Raw genomic sequence first — 27,408 nt, 5'->3', positions numbered from 1 at the left:
GGACTTTTATTGTGGTCTTTGCTAGCACCTAAAGTTTCCACTTCTTTTTGTGACGAATTGCAGATGGTACTTCGCCAGGTACACTGTATATGTCTGCTGTGCTATTAAGTCATTCTTCAGTATAAGGTCACCCTGTTAATGAGTAAACCAAAGTGCTGATAATGTGTGATCATATCTTTATACTTGAGCATGTTTTACCTTTGACGTGATGTCAAATAACACTCACTAACACCAAAGCTCTCCATTTGAAAAGGTCAAAAAGAGTAAAACTTTATTTGTTAACACAAATGCTAAGTAACACCCATGCCAACCACAGGACCTCATGTTCACATTATGCAACCATGTAGACAGGAAGCGCCCTACCACTGCACTCAACATTGATTACAGATAAACATCCACATCAGAATCTGTCCTTATTAGCAGACTAAATCCAGAATTTCGTCCGTTTGTGTTTTGTCCTCACAGTGGAGCAATGTGTCCAAAAAAATGTGTCCTTTATATGAAGTTCAAAGGGTCACTCCCACAGAATGTCACAGGGTTTGGGTGGCACAAAGGCCCTCCTTTTCTATTTTTTGAATCTGTCCAGCGCAGATTTCTGGCCGGATAATTCCGCCTTCTTCTTCTCCTTTCCTGTCGTTCTTTTTCCATCATCCTCCACAGTTTGCCGGATTATATCCTGAGGGGTAAACAAGTCGAGATAGATGAGCAATGCACTGCAGACACAGCAGAAAAATCACCCCGTGATTTAATCAAACTTCATTTTATATTCTGGATTACTCACCCTCTGGTCCTCATGAGCCACTTGTTTCTTCCGCCTTTCAATGTTGCCAGCAGAACTACGACCTTTTTTCTTATACTTGGGAGTAAATCTGTCTTTGGCAAGTGGGTCAAAGCCCTGAGAAGACAAAAACTGCTGTTAGAAGGTTGTCAATGATACTAATCCAATATTTCAAAACGTACAGACTCATATCTTAAAATAAAATTTGATGTGTGCCAATAAGATACATCCAGATACTGACCAGAGCTTGAACCCTGTCTTTGTTGAAAGGTGGTGTGGTCAACTTGTCCCAGTTCATTGGGGTTCAGGCTGATGAGCTCAGGCTGGATCTTCTCTAGCAGGCTTTAACCTCCCACTCCTCTCTGCGGCACTGCGATATGGATTTGCATCCAAAGCGTCAAAGTTAGGTTCACCCGCACCTGTGATTTAAGTGGAGGAGAGGAAAATGGAGAGGTAAATAAAATTCATGAGCAGTTTTCAAAATTGAATAAAATGCGAATATTCAGTGTTGCACAGGTAATGTGGACGTGGATATTTTGACCTTGACCTATTTGCTACCCCCTTGTTATTCAGTCTACTTAATAATATGCAGGTGTGATGTGATATCAAGTCGGACCTGGTACAGCTTGTGCTGGTCTCCGTGTCCGACCCGAGGACATCCTCAAAGGGACAATAGTGCAGCCCCCACACTGTTCCCCGAACCCTGTGAGCCATGTGGCTTAGTCACTGCTCCACACATCCTTGTACACCTGCACAGAGACAGTTCAGACAGACACAAATTAAGAAATATGCAGGTTAAAGGTTACAGACGTGAGAGATCTGAGACAATTCAACACTGTAACAACACTAATTTATGACACCTGTGTCATGAGGATAATTAGTTTTGTAGAATCATACAATGTTTTCTGAGATCACAGTGACCTTGGCCTTTTGTCTTTATATTTCCAGAAGCCCAGCTGAAAACTAAAGGGGACAGAGGTTTGCAGTGAGGGCCTCGAGGCCCTGGAAAGATCTGCCTGAGGAAATGAGGTCGGCTGACTCAGTAATTTCTTTTCCCCCACATAAAACATACTCGTATCAGAGTGCCTTTTATGCCCTTTAAAAATGTTTTTTCCATAAACTGTAAATTCAAATTTGTGATTTGTCTACAGAAAAGCATGCAGTTCAACATATACAATAGTTTTCAATAGTAATTAAAAGATGAATTCATATTTTTACTTGGAATTAAAGCTACTAAACTTAACACAAGTAAATTTACATCTGTCTCAGAACTGTGGGTCTATTTTCCTGTAAGTAGCCTAGCACCAAATCATATAATTATTTATAGGAAACTTCCTTATTATTAAGAAATTGCTGAATAACGTGTTACTGTCCAGTGATGATACCAATACTGTGACCTTTGTTTTTCCAATATCCTGTGTCTGGTATATATCCAGCTGCAGGCAATCTGAAATAAACCACTTCCTCAAACGTAAAATGGCTGATCAATTTTCAATGACGTATCATTAATCATGCAGTGTGGGGATGATAATGACCTGAACGATGTCTCCTGTGGCTGCAGACAACAGCCCTCTATGGCTCAGAGACAAACAGGAAGCGCCGGCTGGGAGGAAGTAGGACTTGAGGGGCTTGAAGGTTCTAATGTCGTACACCTTCACCTTTTTATCCATTCCAGATGTTACCATGTATCTGCCAAAACAGGAGACACTAATAACAGACTGCTCTCTGGTGGGCATTGAGGAAACTGCAGGTCGGTCACCACAGAGAGTGTTACCAGTTATTCAGCCTGACAATGAAGCAGTTCATCATTTATGGATTTCTTCTGCTAAGCTCTTGATTTTTAACCATCTACTGCTCTGCCTGGGGATGTAAGCACTATGCAGAATTCACGGAGAGCTAAGAACACACCATCTGTATGTACAGTGACAAAATGAAGCGAAGCCCTCAGAATGACCTGGTTTTCTGAATTACACGGTCACATAAAACGTGACCTGATCTTCATCTGAGTCACAAGCGTGAACCAACACAGCGTGCTTAAGCTGATAACACACCAGTGGACAAGAATGCAACACTTTGTGTGTTACTGTGTGTTTATGTGTAGATGAAGGTTTGACCATGTGTCAAGAGAAATTTACACATGAAAGCAGATAACTCCAAAGGGTTCGCTTACGTTTTCTTGTCACTTTATGTCTGTTTGTATTGCTGTACAGATTATTGGACCTTTCTATCAATGTAGTAATTTTCACAAAGAACTCCCTGAAAGAAAAAATAATCCAGGTTCAAAGCATGATAGAGTAAACAACTAAATCCATAAAAATATGTGGCCCCCAGGTGGAAGGTGTTGAAGGATTGAAGAAAAAAAATTATCATTGATTACAAGGACTTGTCACACTCTCAAGGAATTAAGTAAATTATCAATGATAATGTTTTTACTGAAACTACTATCAGTCTCTGGAAATGACACAGATTAGTGTCCATAGACACAGAAATACAAAATTCACGTAGTCCTACATGAGAAATTCAGAGTTTTAAGGTGACTCACGTTCCTGTCTTGTCCACAGCGACAGAGCGGACGCCTCCCTGGTGACAGAGCATCTTGACGAGGGCTTCTTTCTGGTTGGGCGACCAGAGTGTGACTGTGCCGTTGGGGTGTCCCAGGTGGATGATGGCGTTATGAGGGTTCTGACACATCACATCAAGCCGACCGGTCTTGGTGCAGATGGCCGCCACCTCCTTCCCCACAGACACATCCAGGTACTGCAGGAAACTTGTAGCACTCTGAAGACATGAGTGAGGGTTTGTCAGAGCTGATTACTGATGGTGAAGTCATGTCAGTTTTCAAGGATCTGTGTGATTGATTTTAAAAGTATCGGCGGTTTTCAAACTGTGTGACATGAGGCACAGATGCTATGTGAGGTGAAAGGGACAGGTGTATGCCTTTGTCTTAAAAAGAACAGAACAGTTTTTGTAGTTTGGTTCACTTATCAACACACAAGACTTTAAAAATAGATTCTGTGTGACTTCACCTTCCCACAAATGTCATTGTCTCTACTGTCCATCACAGATGAATGTCCATAAATTAGAAAGCACAGAAAAAGGCGCTCCTTCTAGCACATGAACATTTCTAAGTTTTATTCAGTATCACAGTAACCCAGTAATAGTCATCTGTACATCCATGGGTAAACTGCAAACAGGAACTACAAACAGCTGATTCAGCATACTTTAACTTGTGAAAATGTCTTGATTTTGTCCAACTATCTAGTATGTATTTATGCATCTCAATTGGACATTGTCTATAATATTTTGTATTGTGTGTTGTCTTAGCCTGTTTACATTATTTGTGCTTATTGTCATAATTAAAACAATGTTTCAATGGTGCCTTTAATTTTAATGAGAATTTTTCCTGGATAAAGAGAGAAAAAATTAAATGATGGTTTAACCAAAAGAAAACAGGTCTCAATTGAACGACCTGATACAAACATCAGGTCTGTGGCAAATTCAGCATTTAAGAGGAGACAATGTTTTGTTACTGTGGCAATATATTTAAAATAAACATGCAACACATCATGTGCATAAACCTCCAGGAACAATACCCACCGCTGTAGCTAGCAAAAAGTGGTAGGGGAGGAACTGCATACGAAGGACGTCATTGAATTTGCGGATGCAGTGGAGCTCTATTCCATTGGAGTCATAAATATGCAGCCACTTCTTCTGAGCCACAGCATACATGGTCTCGCTGTGGAGCCACCTAAATAAAGGCAGAAATGGATTTTACTTAGAGAGAACCTGAGCGCAGCAGCTAACAGATGAGGCAAGACTGTAAAATATTACGTTTTGTACAATGTACGGTTGGATGACTTACTTTACATCATTGACAGACTCCATCACATTAATCTCACACATCAGCTGTTTGGACTGCCAGTCGATACAAGCAACATGGCCTCTTCTCCCACCAAGCAAAAGGTGACTGAGGGAAAGAGAATACAACGTCAACACACAGCTCAAACATTTCAGTCATTTGAATCAAAATTTTAATGTCAACAATGAATCCGACGACTGAGTGACAATGTGAAAGGCAATGAAACCACAGAATTATCACGGGCTTTGATAAACCCACTGTACAAAACCTGCCAGGCACCAAACTACAGACTAGCTGGCTACTGAACACAGTAGAGTTTTTTGCAGCTGGACAGCCAGATATTTCCAAAACAGAGCTAAGGGAGAGTGAATGTTGGATTTTCGTTCATCAGGAGAACAAAAACAAGACTCTGAATAGATGATTATGTTGCAGTGGGTCTGCTGCATGTGTACATAAGCAACTGTTTGCTGCTATTCATTACAGACTTGATTATTTGACTTGTCACAGAGGGAGAAGTGCAGGTAAGATTTAGAACATTAATACTGGTGGCTCTGCTCCAATTCACCCTTAAATGTATGGGTGTTTTTTCAAATGCTCAGACATACCAAATATAGTACAAGGCAGATTAAACCACATATTTACCTCAAATTGCAGTTAAACTTTTGAGAATGCACAACAAAGACACTAAAATATATTTTTCATATTTTAAAAAATTACAATAATCTATAGCCGTCAGATTTTTTTTTATTATTTCAAAGTGCATTAATATTTCTCAGTGTAGAATGATTTATTTCATGTTTATACTGTCTCATCTTACACACAGCCCACTGTTACTTCTCACGGACTGACACTTACCAAACCCAAAGTAGTCAGCACAGTCACTTTCTCATAGTTATTGCAACATGGGGGTGTGCAATGTACACACCATTCCACTGTGGTTAATGAGTGGACAGACAAATGTTTTGCAAGTGGATGTTCTTTCAATTTCTCCAGTCATGGCCACAACAGCTTGATGCCAAGGTTTTCTAGGAGAGTGCAAACTTGTAAGATCTCCTGGTTTCTTGAGTTAGAAATTTGGCCAGGAGAACTACCTGCTGGTTTGGAAATAATTATATGAGATTCCCTCATCAGCCCTAACTTCTCTTGGGACTGCTACTTGGATGTATCTTGAGCATGGGCCATTCAGAGCACATGTTGTCTGAGCTCCCGTTCTGCTTTTAAGTGATCTGATTCATGAACAGCACACAAACTAACAAACCGCAGGTATGTCTTCATTTCCAGACTTGACTGTAAGCAAAACCCTTCAGTAACCACTGAAACCAAGGTGCTGTGCCATCATGTTGCTGTGACTGCTGCTGTAATAGGCTTTGGCTTTACTTCCCCTTCATTGTGTCTGTATTCATTCATAATGACAGTGAGACAACAGCGCCACCGTGAGGTCTAACTGGGGAAAAAAAACAACATTACTTTCATCCAGTAGGAAAAACAAAAAGCTACACTCAGGTTGCATGCTTCAGGTTAACGACCCTAAACACTTCTCATCATCCTGACACCAGCAGCTTATGTGATGTCACAAAACTACAGACAAATAATAAAGATATGGAATAAACTGTCCCGCCTTCAGAGGAGAGCGAGTCCATCAAGCCTGGTTTGCACACGATCACACAGCCTCGAGGGGGTCTAGTCAGGCAACATGAGTGAAAGCACATGTGTGGGTGCAGGGGCTTTAAGTGTTCTAATAAACCATTAATTAATCACACCTGCATTTTCAGTGCGATGGTAATTTAAAATGTCTGCTGTGAAAAAAGCAGCCATCAATTTATAAATATATATGGTAACTCTTTTTTATTGGGGTATACTTATTCACCAGTTAATTAGTTGCTTAATAGCCTGCTTACTGGCTCTTAATTAGTCTTTATAAAGCATTTATTAATCCCTTATTCTGCATGACCATGTTCTACAGCTACTAGGCCTGAGTTTTCCTTCAATAGCCTCGTAATTACTTCTTATTGATAGTAAGTAAGGAAGCTGTTGTACATTAATTATGATCTTAAAATGCTTTGCATATCAATGAAACTCTTATTCAGGCAGAATAAGAGATTAATAAATGCATAATAAAGAATAAGTGTACCCTAGTAAAAAGAGTTACCATATATATTATCAGGTAGTAATATATATCATCAAGTGATAATATGTTAATGTTACGTTTACAGCTTCTGCCCTTCCTTTTACTGAATGAAAATGTCTGTTTCCTTGCATTAATATTCAACCAAGATGACTGTTTGATGATGTAAACATGAATAGCATGAAAGCAACTCCAAGAAAACCACTTCATGCACAGTTTGTACTTTGAGTACATGATACTGACCGTCCTGTTTTGCTGTAATCCAGCCGATATGGTCCAAACTGAGACAGTTTCAGGTTAAAATACTGAGGAGGGGGAGAGAGGGAGAAAAAAAATGAAATACAATGCAACAATTGAAGAAATTGGGATTATTTTGTAACAGCACTCTAGAAGTTGAGTTTGAAGAAGCAGTGTGTAGGATTTAGGGGGATCTAATGGAAGATATGGAACTATATTGTTTTTATAAATAAGTCCCCAGCACTTGGATGGCAGCTGTGAAATCTTTCAAGTGACCCTACCTTTGCTCCAGATGTTATATCCACAGCATCTGCGATATCTTCCTGAGAGATAGTACACGTGTCTTCATCTTCATCTCCTTCTAGAAACCTGAGATCAGAAGAAAATGTGTCACAACCAGGTGTTTAATCAAAGGCTCATTTAATCTCTTATCACATCCATAAAGCGACACGAAGAAACCAGAGACTTTTAGAAGAACTTACCCAGCATCCTCTGGGAGTAGGAGGTCAAGCCGGGCTGCCTGTTTCTGGGCCATTTCTGAAGCTTCATCAGAGCGAACTATCATGTCTCTCAGCTTGCGATGCTTGGGGCGAGGCTAGGAGGAGAAGACGACGTTGGCTGGTTGAAACAGCTAACTCTATTTACTTATCATTAATGGTTAAAAAGAGAGACATTGTGGTGTTTACCATTTTAGTCTTTTCTTTCCTCTTGAACTTCTGCACTCTGTCTTCAGGAATAGGAGCAGGACCAGGGAAAGGGTCTGATTTCTGAGTATGAACAATAATTAGAGAAAACACGAGAATAAATGTTGATATAATATTAGTATGATATACAGTATTTACATTCTTTAGAATCTGGGGCACTGTAATATTATGGTCCAGCTTAAGTATGATCTTCTTCTGGCCAAAAAGGCTGATTCACAGTTAAGGGATGAACTGCAGCAATCAGCATGTCACATTTGGTCATTTTGCCTCTGAACACCATCAAAATAGATTTAAAATGAAGCCATTAAGATGTGCCTGAAGGTTACTCCAAATGGTGAACAGTTACTTGTATTGAAGTCACTGTTTGCCCTATAAATCTAAAGTTTGTAATGTTTTTGAGTCAGAACTCTGTTGTTCATCGCCCTGACAGGATATAAAATGGTAAAAGTAAATTAAAAACTCTTACCCCTGATATGAATTCCTTTCCATCACTTCCAGCCTCCTCTTGCTTCCTTTTCCTAGGTTTCAGTTTCGTGTGCTGCTCCTGCTGTAGAGCCGATTCAGTGCGTCCTTCGTCTTTTCCCACTTTGTTTCCGTCTTTCTCCTCCTCCCGTGGCTCCTGCCAGTACCGAGCTGGAGGCTGTAGAAAAGGAGCAAACAGTGACAGGTTAAACAGCAGCACTGATATCGGGAGGAGGACAGAGAATTTTGTGTGTTTGTTTGCGCGCAGAGAATTAAGTCTGAATGATGATATCCAAACCCTGACACGGTTTCATGAATGAACTTAAAAAAAAAACAAAACAAAAGATTTAGTAGCAGTTACCTTCTTCTTCTTTTTCCCCACGTGTGCCTCGCTCGCCGCTGCCTTGCTGGGAGACGCCATCTTTGTTGTGTACGTTTCTTACTTCCTGTTACGTCACGTAAGGCTACGTCACTTCTGGTTCTACGTATATTCCTCATTTTCAGTGTAAAGACTGAATTAAAACAACGTAACACTATATACATTATTATTATTTTTCATTCTATGTACACAACAACAGCAGCAGCAGCAGCAGCAGCAACAACAACAACAACAACAACAACAATAATAATAATAATAATAATAAATGTCATCATGAAATATCCATTGTTTTCCCTGCCAAAGAGCACCCCCATCATACTTTGTCTGAACCTCTGAGCACTCAAAACTCTTTATTTCTGATGCCTCTGCATTGGACATCTCATCCCCATATCACTGCAATACCCAAGGCTATGGGTCCAAAGTGGTTTCCACACAAAAAGTACCACTACAGGCTTTAAAAAAAGATAGGCAAGCCATTTGTGCCTCTGTAACTTTGGTCAGGTGCAGGATACTGGGGTTTGTATGCAAAAGTGAGGGTGTCAGTTAAACCACACAGCAGGACTTCCTCTGTAAGTTAATAGTTAACTTACTGTATCCAAGTATCTGTATCCAAATGCACTTGTCTTTCCCTATCTCCAAAAAGCTGGAAGTGCCCAGTAAAAGGCTGAGCCATGGCAGCTGTACATCACCAATGAATAAATGTTCAAGTGAGAATTTTCTAAACTTCCTGCACCACGCCTACTGAAAAGTATTTTTGAAACTGGGCCAAGACGCTTTATCTACATGTACTGGGAAAAGGGTAGCTCTCTGGGGGCACCACAAACTTATAGTCCTTTAATTTGCCAGAGCCGAACTGTAGATTTAAGAAGACCACAGCAAGAAAAGACTCTTCTTCCCACAGAGTAAAACCTCAGGACTTTGAAGTTGAAAGAATGCTATGTGTTTTGAATTGATTCCATGCAGACTGTGTACACAATTCCCACTTGGCTTGGTTTATTTAAATGTGCAAACAGTGTGTTCAAACTGAAAACCTTTGAACAAAAAAAGTTCAAAAAGAGCAATGGTTATTAGGTAAGTAAGTTATAAAAACTGTTTTTGACCAGTTATACAGAATTACTAATGCTGAATCATGCTTTCGTTCCTGTTCAAATCTCTATTACACACAAACATGGATCTGCATGTCACTGTGAACATGACTATACTTGTGTACACTATGTTGAAAAAAGTTGATTTTGATCATGTCTAAGTGAATTAACTGAGAAAACAGGGGACTAAAGGATAAAAGCCCAGGAAATGAGGGAGTGCAGGGAGGGGCTGGACTTTCGCATAACATCTGGGACCGAGCCTACAATCACAGTGGAGACTGTTATGCAACAAGGGGAGAAAGGGAGGCAAATACTAGTCTGGGAAAATTACAATAGGACAATAGGAGAGGAGAAAAGCTCCACAAATACAGCAGAGAAACCAGCAGAGATCAGCATGTCACTTACTCCAGACAAGGTATGTTCGACGTCTCTGAATTAATCTTTCTTTAGAGAGGAGCTTCTTTCATTTCTTGTTAAAAATGTAATCTTAGTCTAACAGGAATGTGTTTGTACATTTAAAACACTGCATGTATGCACAAGCAGTTGAAAGTACTTTGATTTAAACTCCTCCTTCCTCCACATTTTTTCTTGAGTGTAACCTAAGACTTCCTCTTTGAGCACCCCACTGTCCTTTTGGCTTGTTAACTATTTGTTATGTTACTGCTTTTAAAATGACCTGTGGATGTTATTTCCTACAACATTCTGACTTCAGTCTCTGCAGCTGACAGCAATATTGTTCACACTCTTCTCCTCTTTAACCTTTCTCCACTGTCAAATTGCTGCAGCTCATTGTTTCTTTTCTTTTCTTTTCTCTTTTAAAAGATGGATTTACCTCCTCGTCCAGAGCTGTTTGATTTCCATGGAGTTTCAATGACTCACTATTTCACAGACAACTGGGAGAACATTCAAAACTTCCAAGCCAGGCCAGATGATATACTTATTGCAACATACCCAAAAGCAGGTGGGACCATAAACATGAACAGTCAGTGTAAATGCTTTTACAGCTCTTAAAAAATATATATGTGTAAGGGTGAGGAGTTGATATCACCTTATTCTCCTCTCTCTGTCTCTCCCTCTCTCTCTTCAGGAACCACCTGGGTCTCCTACATCCTTGACCTACTGTATTTTGGTGAGACCTCTCCAGAGCGTCAGACATCCATCCCTATCTATGAAAGAGTGCCTTTCTTGGATATCGCCTTCCCGTCTATGGATACAGGTTGCACAGACACTCAAATATACTTGCCATATTTCTTGAGCATGCATCACAAACATACAAACACTTTATCTTATTCATTGTCCAGTATACCATGAGGTAATTGTCTACCTTTTCATATTCCTTTTCTTAGTGTCATATTTTTCATATTCAAGAAAATATTTGAGAACTATGCAGTATCAGGATTTTAATTACTCCGTCTACACCTCTTCATTATAGGAAAAGACCTGGTGGACAAGCTCCCCACCTCCCCACGACTCATTAAAACCCATTTCCCAGTCCAGTTCGTGCCAAAGTCCTTTTGGGAACAAAACTGCAGGGTACTGTAGCCTGTGTGTTATTTGCATTATCTCAATGTATGATTACAAGAAGCTAAGATAGCAGATGAGTCTGATATAGTGCAGTCTATGGGATTATTCTGTTTAATTACACCAGTAACTAAATTACAGGCAAGCCATCGTTGAATATTGTCAGCTACACTGTGTTGGTATTTTTAATATATTTAGACAGAGAAGCTTTTAACCCCACAAAAAGTGTGTTAAACAGCACTCCTCACTGGTAGAGGCCTCCCCCAGCAGGACCATGTTCAGAAATGGCTCAAGGAACACGACAAAGAGCCTAAGGCATTAACCCAGCCTCCAAATTCCCTAGATACCAATCCAATTGTGCATCTGTGGGATGTGCCAGAACAAACCACATCCACGGAGGCCGCTGCAAATGCTCTGAAGCCAAACACCACCGAAGGTCCCAGAGCTGTTTTGGTGGCACGAGGGGGACCTACACAGTATCAGACAAGCCCAACAGATCCTCAGTAAGACTGGAATCTGGGGAATTTGGAGGCCAGGTCAACACCTTGGGCTCTTTGTTGTATTCCTCAAGTCACAGAGGCCCCTGCCACTGGGGAGTGCTGTTGCAACCAACAGGGGTGTGCGTCTGTGGTCTAAAACAATGTTTGGTGGGCGGTACATGTCAAGTAAGATCCAGTTAAATGCTAGGACCCAAGGTTTCCCAGCAGAACATCGCATTGCAACAAGATGATTAATGGCTGATCAGTGTAGCACTCATTTAATTTAAAGGCTGATGAACAACAAAGAAAAACAATAAAGTCTGAGGCATGTCTGCCTCCTGTTACTATAATAAATACTTGTGAAAGCATGTCTCATGTGATGTCGGTCCTCTGATGATTCAAATGCTTTTTTTTTTTCTTATGTAGATAATCTATGTGGCCCGCAATGCCAAAGACAACATGGTGTCTTTTTTCCACTTTGATCGCATGAACAAGGTTGAGCCAGAGGCTGGAGACTGGAACAGCTACTTCCAGAGATTCTTAGAGGGAAAGAGTATGTATGAAATAATTACATACAGATTTCATTTACATTACTGAAGCGCTGTCATGTATTGTTTGCCAAGATTACATTCTGTGTCCTCAGTGGTGTTTGGGTCCTGGTATGACCATGTGAACAACTGGTGGAAGAAGAAAGAGACGTATTCAAACCTCCATTACATGTTCTTTGAGGATATGATTGAGGCAAGTTTGTTGTTTTTTGTGGGTCACTTCCCACATCAGGCTACTTTTTCAAAGCTGGTAATAATGGAACAATGATATTTGCCCGGTGTGTTTCCAGGATACCGGGCGGGAAATAGATAAACTCTGCAACTTTCTCGGCTTGTCTAAGTCAGCTGAGGACAAGAAACTAATAACAGGTGGAGTGCAGTTTGATAACATGAAAAAGAACAGCATGGCCAACTATTCTACGTTCTCAGCCATGGATTTCAAAGTTTCTCCCTTCATGAGGAAAGGTACAGTGAATAATAATATGCTACAATAAAAGAAATGGACTTTCCACATTGACCTAACATACCTCTCTCTCTCTGTGGTTCTACAGGGAAAGTTGGTGACTGGAAAAACCATTTCACTGTGGCCCAGAATGAAGAGTTTGATGAAGACTACAAGAGGAAGATGAAGGACCCCACTCTTCAGTTCCGCACTGAACTTTGAGGATGAGCCCACAACTGACTGGACATTTCTGTGAAAAAAATCACTGTAGCCTCAAACATGATAACAGAGAAGTGGTGTGTGTCTGAATCAAGGCTGTGAGCTCAAAGGAAATCAAATGACTTTAACTTTCTGACAGTGAATATTTCCATTAAGAGAATGCATACATAGAAAACATATAGATTAACTAATAATGGAATAAATCAAATTCTTCTTTTATAAAGAAAACATGTAAGCTTTGACTTAGTACACCCACTGTATTTACCCAGTACCTGATTCTTCACAGGCATTTAAAGTTTAACTGCCACTGTATGATTAAACTGTTAACTTTGATGTTCTCAGATTGTGTTCTGTTGTGGAAATTTTCTCAGCTGCTGGTGAAGAATGAAATAGAAACTTCTGCCGGCCGACAAAGTTTTATTTTCCTTGCAAGAAAAAGGTCAAAGTCCTTTTGGGAACCCGAGCAGTCAGGATATGGCCAAAGACCCTGAACATAGGGACATCTAGACTCTTATACCTGAAGGATGCCCCCCAAGGTGAACAAAAGGGTCCTTGATCTTATTTGCCCTTTTACACCTCTTTGTCTGCCTCCAGACGTGGCACCCCACCCCTAGGGTGATCTTTCACACCTGGGGTATCCTACAGAATTTACATCTCAGTGAGAATGTAAGTAAGCAGTTTAGACATCACAAATGTTACAAGAAAAGATTTTTACAATTACAGTTCTCACAATGAAATTAATCCAGGTGTATTCACTGATGTCTATATTTTTTCATATTTTTTTTTATCAACATTAAAAACACCAAATCTCACTCATACTGTTCATCTTTCAGATTGTGAGGGATTGTGTCAGATTGTGAGGGACTGAGCAGGAAAGCACGAGCAATCACAGGTAATAATAATAATAAATAAGGGCTTTACCACCCCACCCCACAAAAAAAAAAACAACTGACCAAACAAAGTTTGTTTGCTCTGCTCAGTTTTGTATTTCATCATTTCTAAAACTATTTTCACACACACATTACTACTGCAAAAGACCAGTCGACAGTCTTTGATGCGTAAAATTAGCAGAGTTCTCCTTTGATAGCCTGGATGTAGGTAACTCAAGTGCATGGCATCGGGCCAGATGTCCTGCATGGACAAACGCATCACTGTACCTCTGCACTGTATTACCGTATGTAAGACATAAAATATAAAATGAATCTAATAGTTTAATCAAGTTCTTTCTTCATCAGTGTCTTTACAATATCAGTTTAACTCAACTTCTTGCATGTGTGTGATGAGTGATGTTCAGTGGTGTGCCATTGTTATTATTATTATTATTATTAGTAGTAGTAGTAGTAGTATGTTCTATCTTAGATTTCTTGGTTTTGTGAATTTAAAGAAAATTAAAATATCAAGTACTGTAGAACTATTTCCAAAACCTTCCACCATCCCAACCAAAAGCATACATCACGCAGGTTTTGAAATCCTGGAGCACACAGCTAGATCAAGATAATTACCTTGCGTGACATTTTTTCAAAGGAGTGCTCCTTCCTCATATACACTGCCTCACCTTTCCTGTCAGACAGATCGTTCTGCTATGTCAGACATCCAGTTTCAGTTGTTTTTTAAACATTTGGTGGCACGCAATAATCCTCCTCTGGGATTCCTATCAATAACAAACCACATGGGTCTGTGTGAGGTCTTTTTTTTTAACCTTGCTCCCCAGACTTACTGAAAAATACATTTGAAAACAGGCAGAGTAGTGTATGAAAAACAGCGAGCTGTAATAATAGTGATGCACGGCTCACCATGTCAGCGCAGTGCATTTCAGTTCAAATCTGAGTAAAGAAGGCCAAGAGGGACAGAGGGACAGTGAGGGGCTCGATTATTACAGCTGGAACTGAGCCTGTGATCCCAATGTAGAGAGACAAAGTTCACTTTGCAATGCGAGGGGAGGAAGGAAAAATATTTACTGTTAACCACAAAGACACAGCAGTGTTTATTTCCTTCAGTTAAGCCTTGGTAGTTATTTTCTGTAACAATCTTAGTTGTTTAACTGTGTTTAACTACCAACAGTGTTTGAATTTACCTTCATTTTTTTAATGTAGCATTTTTTCCCTCCATTATGATTATCGTTTTTTTTTTTGTTTGTTTGTTTTTTTTTCTTTTAAAGATGGATTTACCTCCTCGTCTAGACCTGTTTGATTTCCATGGAGTCATGGAGTCTCGATGACTCACTATTTCACAGAAAACTGGGAGAACGTTCAAACCTTCCAAGCCAGGCCAGAAGATATACATATTGCAACATACCATAAAGCATGTCATTGCACAAACCTGAGCGAGATGTGTTTTGCTTTATACTGTAACTGAATGGATACATGTGTAAAGGTCTGGGACCAAATTGCTTAGTTTTACTGTTCCCTTGTCATTCTTTTAGGAACCACCTGGGTCTCCTACATCCTCGACCTGCTGCACTTTGGTCAGACAGCTCCAGAGCGGCAGACATCCATCCCTCTTTATGAAAGAGTGCCTAACTTGGAGATCGCCATCCCTGTTCTGCAGCCAGGTAGAGTCACATAGTAAACATATATTTCCTATGTCACAAACATGCAATATAACGTATTACCAAATCTGAAAGGTTGATGAAACTTTTCTGTTTTTAACACCATTTCCTACAGTATTCATTGACCTGCAAACGATTTAATAATGTACAGGATCAGGGACATTTTCAACCACACATAAAGGAACAGAAATGGCAGACAAGCTCCCCACTTCTCCTCGACTCATCTTCCAGTCCAATTTATACCAAAATCCTTTTGGGAGCAAAACTGCAAGGTAAGTTGGTGATGATTACACCATCAGACCAACTAGAAAAGAAAAAGCAGTGGGAAAACAATTATTTCTTATTAGTTGTTCATGAATATAAATCATATCATGCTTCATGTGATTGTTGTCTCCCAATTCATTTGCTTGTTATTTTTGTGTAGATAATTTATGTGGCCCGCAACACCAAAGACAACGTGGTGTCTTATTTTCACTTTGATCGCATGACCATGATCAACCCAGAACCTGGAGACTGGAGCAGCTACTTCCACAGATTCATGCAAGGAAAAAGTATGTATGAAATATTATCATGAAGTTGTTTTCTGTTTACAAACATACAAACATTTTCCCAAAACTACTGAAGTGCTGCCATGTATTATTCTGTGGTCTCAGTGGTGTTTGGATCCTGGTACGACCATGTGAACAGCTGGTGGAAGAAGAAGCAGACTTATTCAAACCTCCATTACATGTTCTATGAAGATCTGGTGGAGGTAATTTAGATGTTTTTGTTGGTTGTCTGTGTGTTTGTATGTAAATTACCATTATGTTACTTTTCCTGAAGTGCTGCTGGAGGCGACAATAATGTGCTGATAATATCTGACCACATGTTTCCAGGATACTGGACTGGAAATAGACAAACTCTGCTGCTTTCTGGGTTTGTCTCTTTCAGTCAAGGAGAAGGAAAGAATTACAGGGAAAGTGCACTTTGATGATATGAAAAGGAACAACATGGTCAACTCTTCAACATTTCCAGGGATGGACTTCAAAATGTCCTCCTTCAAGAGAAAAGGTAAATTGAATACTGACATATAATACACATGACATGTAAAAGAAAACAAGTTCTCCATCTAAAATACCAGACTGATTCTCTGTGGTTCTACAGGAAAAGTTGGTGACTGGAAAAACCATTTCACTGTGGCCCAGAGTGAAGAGTTTGATGAAGACTACAAGTGGCAGATGAAGGACCAGATGAAGGTACTTGTTTCCTCTTCTTTTTTTATTATGTCTACCATTACCATGTTTGAGCGTTTTGATACTGAGGTTAGAGGGTGCACCAAATAATACAGAAATTAAAATGAATCTGTATCATTAACCTGTTCTCTAACTGATAAATAAACCAGATAAGTTTTCATTTTTCTCAACACTGACATCTCAGGTCATGTATACACCCTGAACTGAGACTGAACCCAGTTTACCTCTGACCTGTTAACAGTGGTTCGCATGCTTGACTAATCAGACTTGGCACGCACATGGCAGCACTATATACACGCCTACATTCATTTCAGGAAGTTGTGCAGCATGTCACAGGGAGCATTACATAAGGAAAGAATTTTTTGAGTGCATGATCCAGACACAGTCACAGTTTGGGGAAACATCTACTCAGCAGGGTAAGTGTGCAATAAGCTACTTTTAACTTTAAGAACATGGGAGGATTTTAAATATGTATGTTTTCAAATGTGTAGTCATAGGTTTCCAAGAATACATTAAAAAACAATGTGAAAAACAGTTCACAAAAGTGTAACGGATCAAAGCTGGGATTTGACGTTTATTTCAATGTAAATGTAAGCAGTTGGCTATCATTGCTCTTCTGTGTATTTCAGTGTATTTTATTTGGTGTGGCTGCAGCAGCACTTAGCCAAATAGGAAATGTTGTAATGTTTGCATTTCCCTCTACCAGTAAAGCTGTGTGCATGGTTTTAAAGCTGGTCGGCAAAGTTGAATGAATTAATATATACTGTGCTGGCTCCTAGTTATTAGATGCCAGTTCCATTTTATGGAGACTGGATTAAATGATTACTGGCTAATGTGTTTAGGTACACATCATGTCCTGGCAGCATGGCCAATATTCAGAATATCCATATTGATATTGATACAGATGCAGCTGCCACCTCGACCAACGTTGTTTGACTTCCATGGAGTCTCCATGACCAGATGCTTCACTGACAACTGGGACAATGTACAAAACTTCCAAGCGAGACCAGATGATATTCTTATAGCTACTTATCCAAAAGGAGGTGGGGTTGTGTGTGTGTGAGAGTATGGAACTTGTGGCGACATAGTTATACCCTTAAATCGTATCATTTGATGTAGATGAATACCCTGGATTTATCTGTTTCTGATGTGTGTGTTTTCATCTCAGGGACCACATGGGTCTCCTACATCCTGGACCAGCTGTATTTTGGCAAGATGTGTCCTGAGCGTCAGACATCCGTCCCTCTTCATGAGAGAGTCCCCTTCCTGGAAATCTGCATACCGTCTCTGCCCACAGGTTGAATCTTTTTTTTATATTACACTGTAAAACAAAAAATTTCAGTTGATTGGTGCACTTTGCCTCCATAATCTTATTGCCACAGGGATATTTATTTTACAGACTCTGTCCAAAGTCCTGAAATAAGACTCTTTGCTACAGATCAGTGTTGTTTGTACACACTCAGTCGTGTTTTTGTTATTAGTCATGTTGTTCTCTGGCATATAATAAAGTGTAAGTGTACATGCAATCAGTGACTTAACCAATCCTTTGGCTCACAAAGGTAAAGACTTGGCAGACCAGCTTCCCACCACTCCTCGTCTCATTAAAACTCATCTGCCAGTCCAGCTTGTACCCAAATCCTTCTGGGAGCAGAACTGCAGGGTAAAAGCATGTGAAATTTATGATTTATGGACCACATCTGCTTCTGATTCTTATAGATTTAAATCTTGTATGTTCCTCTCTCTGTAGATAGTCTATGTGGCCCGTAATGCAAAGGACAGCGCAGTGTCCTACTTCCACTTTGGTCGCATGAACCATGTTCAGCCAGAACCAGGAGACTGGAGCACCTTTCTACAGAATTACATTGAGGGAAACAGTGAGTTCAAAGTAGTTTTCATGTAAATGGAGGCTCAGTTTCCCTTCAATTCCTTTCCAAAATTTCCTTCATGCATTTTTCTGTGGATTCAGTGGTGTTTGGACCGTGGTATGACCATGTGAATGGCTGGTGGAAGAAGAAACAGGCATATTCCAATCTTCACTACATGTTCTATGAAGATCTGATTGAGGTGAGCTGAGAGGTGAAATTATCAAAATGTCTCAACTGTGTTAAATTTAATGTTTGAAATATGTTTGAAAATGTGATAAACACTGTATTTTATTCATTAAAAGAAAATATGCTGGTTGATTGAAAAATTATAACATTTATTGAGAGGAAAATTGTGGCATTATGGGAAATGTGGCAATTCATTTTCTTGCCAAGAGTTAGATTAGAAAAATATTATGAAGCTAAAGCCAGAGGATGGCTATCTTAGCTTAGCATAATAACTGGAAAGCAGTATATCAGCTCAAGACTCGAGGAAGTCACTGCAGCCTGGCCAAGAAATCATCCAGCACATAACCTCCCTCATAAAACTACAACTTTGAATTTTGTATTGATTAAAACAACAAGGTGTCTTTGAAAAAATCCTCACTGTTTACCTCTGCCTCAAGTCTTTATGCTGAGCTAACCATCTCCTGGCCCTGGCTTCAAATTTAATTGTCAGCTTTAAAAGTGGATCAGCTTTCTATCATACCCAGGTCTCTACTTCTAAATGTATCAAGTATTTCAATCTTTCAGGCCACAAGGGTACAGGGCAGAGTAACATAATATGCAAAACAAGTGGAAGTAAAGCAATATGCTTCATTATCCTCTCCAACACTAAAAGGCACTAAAAGTTGTCTAACTATCAATAACTTTCAGCAGTTTGGAATGTATGGAAATTGTCAAGGTCAGCAAATAAGTATGAGAACTGGTCTCAGCAGCATTCAAGTCAGGTCGTATCAAGTAGTGAACAGTCTGTGCAGCGAACACATACAGTAAGCCCTGAGGGGAAAACATGATTCAGTTAGTCACCACCTGCATTGCTTAAAGCAAGCTGTCACTGTGTGAAGCAACAGGAAGGATGACCCAAATGCAGGGGAACAGGTCACAGGATGGTCCAGAACATAAAAGATGCAACAATCTCACAAGGAACGAGGAAAGACAACTGGTATATGTGAGATAATCTGAGAATAGGAGACAGGTGAGGTGAGTGTTGCAGTCAGGACAGGGTGATTAGGGAATGAGAGACACCTGAGTAGGTGAGTGTAGGGATTCAGCTGACTGAGGCATGGAGGGAAGACTGACGACATCTAGTGGGCACATGGAGAGTTGCAGGAGACATGGACAGAAAGGCAAAACCAGAGAGATAGGAATTGTTGAGCAAGCTGAACTTTGTCACACAGTACTCAAGTGAGCTCCTAACACTGTTTGAGGTTGTAATGCTTGTATTTATATGGCTTGCAGTTAAATGCCAAACTACTACTTTTAACACAGACCCTTTGTGTGTTGCATAGAAATCAGTGTTGTAGAGAGTTGTTAAGAATAATAAAGTCTTTTAAAGATGCTGAAAAAGATAACCACTGTGTACTGTCTATATATTACAAGCTTGACAATGAGATTTTTGTCATGCATGCAGGACTCCGGACGAGAGATAGACAAACTCTGTTCCTTCCTTGGTTTGTCTCCTTCACCTGAGGAGAGGGAAAAAGTCATAACTGGATCAAAGTTCGACAACATGAAACAAAACAAAATGGCCAACTTTTCCAGTGTCCCAATGATGGATCAGAAAGTGTCTCCTTTCATGAGAAAAGGTAAAGTGAAAAAGGGGAAGATGAAATCTACTCAAACCCTTTATCAGTGATTTTATTAAATGTACCTCTCTGCTTCTCCAGGGAAAGTTGGTGACTGGAAAAACCATTTCACTGTGGCCCAGAATGAAGAGTTTGATGAAGACTACAAGCAGAAAATGAAGGATCCAACACTGAAGTTTCGTACTGAAGTTTAGAGCATAATGACGTCCTCAACTGATATGGGATAAAATAGGTCAGGTATTACATTTTAAGTGTTAAGGATACTGTTTAATCGGTGCAGGACAATTCAGATTTTACTGACATTGACTGATATTATAAAATAATCAAAGATCAAAGCTTTATGAATGTCAGTCTTTCACTTTTAATCATTTAAGTCATGTTGAGTCTCCTTTTACTGTGTCTGGATCATGTCACTATTTGTGGAAATTTGATTTAAGTGTATTGATTGTATTTCTTTTATATTTATGTTGTTCCCTTAATAAAATTAAACTTTTTTTCCCCCCTCCAGAATGATCACTATTGTTGTTTTGTTTTTTTTTTAAAGATGGATTTATCTCCTCATCTAGAACTGTTTGATTTCCATGGAGTCTCGATGACTCACTATTTCACAGAAAACTGGGAGAACATTCAAACCTTCCAGGTCAGGCCAGATGATATACTTCTTGCAACATACCCCAAAGCAGGTCTGTCAACAAACCTGAGCAAGGTCTGGCACCAAATTATAATGTTCCTTCATCATTCTTTTAGGAACCACCTGGGTCTTCTACATCCTCGACCTGCTGCATTTTGGTCAGACATCTCCAGACTTTTCTCCCTAACCCAGTCACCTAAATGTCACATCCACTTACTCACCTCTCATCTGAGCTTCCCTGCCCATTGACACACCTAGTTTTCTCATTATCCTGGCCTGTACTTAAAGCAGCCATTTCCACCAGTTTCTTGTTCCTGATTATCTTCTAATGTCCCAGTGTGTTTCCTTTGTGCCTGCTACCATCGTGCAGTACACAACATTCTACTTCTGTAGAATAAATTAAGATCTTCCCATGGCAGAGGTAAACAGGAAAGGCAGGGTTGTAAATTAACATTAACACTGCTCACAGCAACCGACTGTGTAAAGTAAAAACCTGATACTGTTAGAAATGATAGTGCGCCAGCTGTATTTAAACATGGTGTAATATAATAATCCCTCTAAGAATCATTAAATAGTCTCACTGATCAGCAACAAACAACATGTTCTGTGGACAAGTGTGTGATATTTTTTTCACACCCTCCCAAGACACTATAAATTACATTTGAAAACAGGCCAAAGATTTTCATCTACACAAAACAGTAGGTGTTTTTTAATTTGCCAAAAGCAGCTGTAGACCTGAGAAAAACACTGCAGAGAAGAGTTTTATATCTTGATCTTTTACATCTGATTAAACACTGAAATCCCAAAGGCACTTTAAAAGAGAGAAAGAATATTTGATGAGTCAGACCCATGTCTCTATAATCAAACATGACCCCAGAGCTTTGTTTATATTTGAAAAGAACAAATAAAGGTGTGAAGTAACTGTGAATATAATTATGTTTGATGGTATGACTCCAGATAACTAGTTTTCAATTTTATTTACACAATCTGCTTTTTTCAAGATATGAGACAGCTCTCTTCCAGTTGGTGGATTCCTGCAGTTTGGTTAATTTACCCACAGTGATCATATGTCCTTCCTTTTTTTCTTTTTTAAAGATGGATTTACCTCCTCGTCCAGAGCTGTTTGATTTCCATGGAGTCTCAATGACTCACTATTTCACAGAAAACTGGGAGAACTGGGAGTTCAAACCTTCCAAGCCAGGCCAGATGATATACTTCTTGCAACATACCCCAAAGCAGGTGAGTCCACAAATATGAACAGGGTGTGTTTTGCTTCATATTGTAGCTCTTGAATAGCTGGATGATGACGCTGACTTCTTTAATTGTTTTCCTCTATCATTCTTTCAGGAACCACCTGGGTCTCCTACATCCTCGACCTGCTGCACTTTGGTCAGACAGCTCCAGAGCGGCAGACATCCATCCCTCTTTATGAAAGAGTGCCTAACTTGGAGATCACCATCCCCTGTTCTGCAGCCAGGTAGAGTCACATAGTAAACATATATTCCTATGTCACAAACATGCAATATAATGTATTACCAAATCTGAAAGGTTGATGAAACTTTTCTGTTTTTAACAGTATTGATTGACATGTAAATTATTTAATAATGTACAGGATCAGGGACATTTTCAACCACACACAAAGGAACGGAAATGGCAGACAAGCTCCCCACCTCTCCTCGAATGATTAAGACTCATCTTCCAGTCCAGTTTATACCAAAATCCTTTTGGGAGCAAAACTGCAGGGTATGTTTAATCATAAAACTGTGCGATGATTACACCATCAGACCAACTAGAAAAGAAAAAGCAGTGGGAAAACAGTGAAATCTTAGGGCTGTCTACCTTCAGTTACTAATGCAAATTATTTCTTATTAGTTGTTCATGAATATAAATCATATCATGCTTCATGTGATTGTTGTCTCCCAGTTCATTTGTTTGTTATTCTTGTGTAGATAATTTATGTGGCCCGCAACGCCAAAGACAACAATGGTGTCTTATTTTCACTTTGATCGCATGACCATGATCAACCCAGAACCTGGAGACTGGAGCAGCTACTTCCACAGATTCATGCAAGGAAAAAGTATGTATGAAATATTATCATGAAGTTGTTTTCTGTTTACAAACATACAAACATTTTCCCAAACTACTGAAGTGCTGCCATGTATTATTCTGTGGTCTCAGTGGTGTTTGGATCCTGGTACGACCATGTGAACAGCTGGTGGAAGAAGAAGCAGACTTATTCAAACCTCCATTACATGTTCTATGAAGATCTGGTTGAGGTAATTTAGATGTTTTTGTTGGTTGTCTGTGCGTTTGTATGTAAATTACCATTATGTTACTTTTCCTGAAGTGCTGCTGGAGGCGACAATAATGTGCTGATAATATCTGACCACATGTTTCCAGGATACTGGACTGGAAATAGACAAACTCTGCTGCTTTCTGGGTTTGTCTCCTTCAGTCAAGGAGAAGGAAAGAATTACAGGGAAAGTGCACTTTGATGATATGAAAAGGAACAACATGGTCAACTCTTCAACATTTCCAGGGATGGACTTCAAAATGTCCTCCTTCATGAGGAAAGGTGCAGTGAATAGCCATATACAAAACCAGTTCGTCACATTGAGCTAAAATACCAGACTGATTCTCTGTGGTTCTACAGGAAAAGTTGGTGACTGGAAAAACCATTTCACTGTGGCCCAGAGTGAAGAGTTTGATGAAGACTACAAGAGGAAGATGAAGGACCCCACACTGAAGTTTCGTACCGACATTTAGAGGCCCAGCACCACTGTGCATAATGAGAAGTCCTTAACTGTTACTATTGTCTAGCCAGTCTGATTATGTAGAATATCAAAGCTTAGTGAATTTGACTTTTACAGATTTAAGGCTTATTTAATCTCCTTTTACTGTGGTTGGTAATCGCATTATGTCACTAGTTTGTAAGAATGAAGTGTATCTCTGTCAATACCCTGTAGCAGCAGTGTTCCTGTCTCTCTCTCTACAATCACTACAATCAAGCAGAAATCAACTTAAAAAAAGAAAAAGAAATATGAACTGCACAGCTGGAAACAATGTAAGTCTGAATTAAAACACTGAAAAAAGAAAACAATATATATAATCTAATCACTGCAGGTCACTTCTCTCTATAGTAAAGCTAGTTAATGTTATAAAGTCATCAACAATTATCAAAACATCAAAGCTTGACGAATATCAGGCTTTTGTGTGTATTTATCATTTATGTAGTCTGTAATGTCACATTAAAGCAGCCCTAACACTCTCAACAGCAGCGAACTGAGTGCACCACTTTCTCATTGTAGGAGTACATTTATAGGAGCTCCAGTTTTGAGTCTTTGATTGTATCTGGGATTTGATGTTTTCACGGAACTTGAGAACTTTGGTTACCTGTTTACACGCAAAAGTATCCTGGTTTCTTTGGGTGTGTGTCTCTGTGTGTGTGTGTGTGTGTGTGAGAGCTGTTTTACACGCTTTATTGAGCACTACTGATACACACCCACCTTAATATTGACTGAAGTGCAAAGTGTGTCTGATAGATAAAGAGCCGACTTTTCATTGCTTCCGAGGGCGTCTCAAACACACATACAGGTGAAGATCACATGCAGGTGAGCTAATCCACCGAGGGTTGTGTACATTTTTGCCTTTTTACTATGTTTGTCATTTACTTTATTTAAACTATGAATAAACCACTGGGCACCCTGTCCAGGATCTTTCTTAAACCAGGTATCTTATCACTATTCTGTAAATGTTTTATTGAAACGCAGGTACTGTTCATAATTTCAGACAGCACACTTTGAAAGAAATCATCCAGTCGCCACTTTAGACTGCTCCTTTAAAGATTGAGAGTTATCATAACAATTACATTTGGTTTGAACTCTCTCTAGAACAACAGAATTTTAACAAGGTGATTGAAAATGTATTTTGGAATAACGTGTATAATGTAATAAGGCCAATCAGCAACACACAGTTTTTAAAGCACTGTAACTTTATGTAAAGAGCCTCAGATGTGTGGTGTCATAAACGATGAGCCATCAGGTTATACGAGCTACCACCAGCTGATAGTGTGTTTTTAATGACTCATCCTCATGTTAGATAAAAACCTGGTCATGAGTCACATGGGGAAACTTTGTTTATTGTAACAGTTACAACATTGTGTGTCACTCTCCTCAGATGGAGCTGCCGTCCCGGCCCACACTTTTTGACTTTCATGGAGTCTCCATGACCAAATACTTCACTGACAACTGGGACAGCGTACAGAACTTCAAAGCAAGACCAGATGATATTCTCATAGCTACTTATCCCAAAGCAGGTGGGAGAGCATTTTTCTGTAGCATATTACAGTGGCATTTTTGTTTATACATGTTTCAACTGCTATTTGCAAACTGAGCGTCTTTTTTTTTTTTTTTTAATTTTCAAGGAACCACATGGGTTTCCTACATCCTGGACCTTCTGCATTTCAGCCAGATGTCGCCTGAACGTCAGAAATCAGTCCCCCTCCATGACAGGTGCCGTTCCTGGAGATACACATGCCTGGAATCACTTCAGGCAAGTCTGTTAAAAGGCTGACACTGGTGACATATGCAGCAGTGACACACAGTAAGACAGAGTCATTGGTGACATTTTGTTTAACATTGCAACCTGATTCTTGTATCAGGAGTGGATGAGCTCAACAAGTTAACCACCTTTCCCTCGCATTATCAAGACACACCTGCCAGTCCAATTTATTCCCAAATCCTTCTGGGAAGAAAACTCTAAGGTAACCTGCTGCTCAGTGATAAAAGCACACATTTTAAAAAATATGCCAGCTGATATTCAATAGTTTATCAAATGGAAAGACCAATATTTTCCAACTTTTCCAAATTTTTAGCAGCCATTACTCAAATGAGTGTAAATAGTACATTTATTAGGGACTATTTTGAGCTGCGTTTTGATACATGGTGCTCTATTGTGATCACTTAAAACACCAGTGCAGTGCATTTGGGTTTGAATCAAGATAAACTACAGGGCCTAACGGTGCTCATTGATGTGTTTTTCTATAGTTTTTATACAATAGAGCTATGTAGCACAGAGGAATAAGATGCAGAGACAGTAGTTGTTGGTAAGATCAAATTTATTGTTAGTTTTGGTCTTTTCATAGGATTTGTTGACACATACAAAAATAGAGAATACAACCACACTTACCACGTTTGCCACTTTTTTTTTCCAATTTCCTCCTGATTGTAGATTATCTATGTGGCCCGCAACGCCAAGGACAGCGCTGTGTCTTACTTCCACTTTGATCGCATGAACATGGTCCAGCCAGAGCCGGGAGACTGGAGCAGTTTCCTGCAGAGATTCATGGAGGGGAAAAGTCAGCAACAAAATGAGAGCATATCATCAAGTGAATCTGTAAAACTTGAAACGTTATTTTATCACCTGTGATTTGTCTCTCTGTTATCTCACAGTGGTGTTCGGTTCCTGGTACGAACATGTGAGAGGCTGGTGGGAGAAGAAACAGAGCTCTTCTAACATCCTCTATTTGTTCTATGAAGATTTGATTGAGGTGAGAGTTAAAGTTAGTCTGTGGGATTGTAAACTTACTTACTTACTTTTTAATGTTTTTTTTTATTTTATTTATTTATTTTGCTTTTGCAGGATACTGAACGAGAGCTCGACCGGCTGTGCTCGTTCCTGGGACTGTCTGCCACTATAGAGCTGAAGAGACAAGTGATGGAAAAAGTTCTGTTTGACAACATGAAACATAACAAGATGGTGAACGGCTCTGTTGATGAAGTGTTTGATTCCAAGTTCTCTCCTTTCATGCGCAAAGGTTCGATATATTTGCCTCTATGTTTGCGTATGCAAGTGAGAAAGAGGCAGTATTAAATTTTTATTATCGTTTCTGTTTTTATAGGAAAAGTTGGTGACTGGAAGAATCATTTCACCGTTCAACAGAATGAGCAGTTCGATGAAGACTACAAGAGGAAGATGAAAAACACTGATCTTCAGTTTCGCACGGTTCTGTAGCTGATCATATTCTCACTGTTACTATTCTGATTAAATACATAAGCAAAAGTAATGAAAATATGACAGTAAGGACATTTCAAGTTCTCTCAATTTTATTTTGGATCCAGACACGAAATGCAGCAAGAAATACAAGAACAAAAGTTCAATGAGCAAAATAAACGAATCAAACTAACACTGTACTTATGCACTGTGGCTACAGACTGGGGGGGGGGCACTGATTGTATTTTCTATGGCACGTACTGCTTTGGGAGGAGGGGGAAACACTATGGGTCCTGGAGGTACCACCTAGTCATGAAGGAAAAGAAGTAACAGTGAGTCCTGATACAGTGAAATCTTACAGGTTCATTGGAATGTAGACAACAACACAAGGCCATTGTACTGTAAATACTAAACAAGTCAAGCGTCTCACATCACTGGGAGTTACTGCAAGTCAGTCACTCTGAGGTAACCGGAAAACAAGTCATGGACCGGCTCAGT

At 39.6% G+C, this 27,408-nt stretch overlaps 2 protein-coding genes and 4 pseudogenes across 2 annotated transcripts; 5 read left to right on the top strand and 1 right to left on the bottom strand.

The window, feature by feature from the left end:
• Positions 1-240: 240 nt before the first annotated feature.
• Positions 241-8,649, bottom strand: LOC108880288 (WD repeat-containing protein 46-like; annotated as a pseudogene).
• Positions 8,650-9,822: 1,173 nt separating this feature from the next.
• LOC108880285 (cytosolic sulfotransferase 3) lies at positions 9,823-13,179 on the top strand. The gene is made up of 8 exons (XM_018671725.1): positions 9,823-10,044; positions 10,452-10,590; positions 10,717-10,845; positions 11,062-11,162; positions 12,056-12,182; positions 12,273-12,370; positions 12,468-12,642; positions 12,729-13,179. The coding sequence occupies exons 1-8, from the start codon at positions 9,838-9,840 to the stop codon at positions 12,839-12,841; spliced, it is 1,089 nt and encodes a 362-aa protein (XP_018527241.1). The 5' UTR covers positions 9,823-9,837; the 3' UTR covers positions 12,842-13,179.
• Positions 13,180-14,993: 1,814 nt separating this feature from the next.
• LOC108880282 (cytosolic sulfotransferase 1-like) lies at positions 14,994-16,820 on the top strand (annotated as a pseudogene).
• Positions 16,821-16,910: 90 nt separating this feature from the next.
• LOC108880283 (cytosolic sulfotransferase 2-like) lies at positions 16,911-20,804 on the top strand. Its single transcript, XM_018671723.2, has 8 exons — positions 16,911-17,034; positions 17,523-17,661; positions 17,787-17,915; positions 18,178-18,278; positions 18,366-18,492; positions 18,585-18,682; positions 20,114-20,288; positions 20,370-20,804. The coding sequence occupies exons 2-8, from the start codon at positions 17,523-17,525 to the stop codon at positions 20,480-20,482; spliced, it is 882 nt and encodes a 293-aa protein (XP_018527239.1). The 5' UTR covers positions 16,911-17,034; the 3' UTR covers positions 20,483-20,804.
• A 1,210-nt stretch (positions 20,805-22,014) lies between these two features.
• On the top strand, positions 22,015-23,821 carry LOC108880284 (cytosolic sulfotransferase 1-like; annotated as a pseudogene).
• Positions 23,822-24,507: 686 nt separating this feature from the next.
• LOC108880281 (cytosolic sulfotransferase 3-like) lies at positions 24,508-27,103 on the top strand (annotated as a pseudogene).
• The last annotated feature ends 305 nt before the right edge of the window (positions 27,104-27,408 follow it).

The sequence above is a fragment of the Lates calcarifer genome, unplaced genomic scaffold (genome assembly GCF_001640805.2).
Source record: "Lates calcarifer isolate ASB-BC8 unplaced genomic scaffold, TLL_Latcal_v3 _unitig_888_quiver_1555, whole genome shotgun sequence".
Taxonomy (NCBI): Eukaryota; Metazoa; Chordata; class Actinopteri; family Centropomidae; genus Lates; species Lates calcarifer.
This window is presented reverse-complemented; position numbering and strand designations above follow the sequence as displayed.

Bases quoted from the DNA above. Each gene is read 5' to 3' on its own strand.
- LOC108880283 (XM_018671723.2), top strand. From the start codon at position 17,523: ATGCAGCTGCCACCTCGACCAACGTTGTTTGACTTCCATGGAGTCTCC. The intron at 18,279-18,365 runs GTAAAAGCATGT...CTCTCTCTGTAG, and splicing joins TCTGGGAGCAGAACTGCAGG to ATAGTCTATGTGGCCCGTAA. The intron at 20,289-20,369 runs GTAAAGTGAAAA...CTGCTTCTCCAG, and splicing joins GTCTCCTTTCATGAGAAAAG to GGAAAGTTGGTGACTGGAAA.
- LOC108880285 (XM_018671725.1), top strand. From the start codon at position 9,838: ATGAGGGAGTGCAGGGAGGGGCTGGACTTTCGCATAACATCTGGGACC. The intron at 11,163-12,055 runs GTACTGTAGCCT...TTTCTTATGTAG, and splicing joins TTTGGGAACAAAACTGCAGG to ATAATCTATGTGGCCCGCAA. The intron at 12,183-12,272 runs GTATGTATGAAA...CTGTGTCCTCAG, and splicing joins GAGATTCTTAGAGGGAAAGA to TGGTGTTTGGGTCCTGGTAT.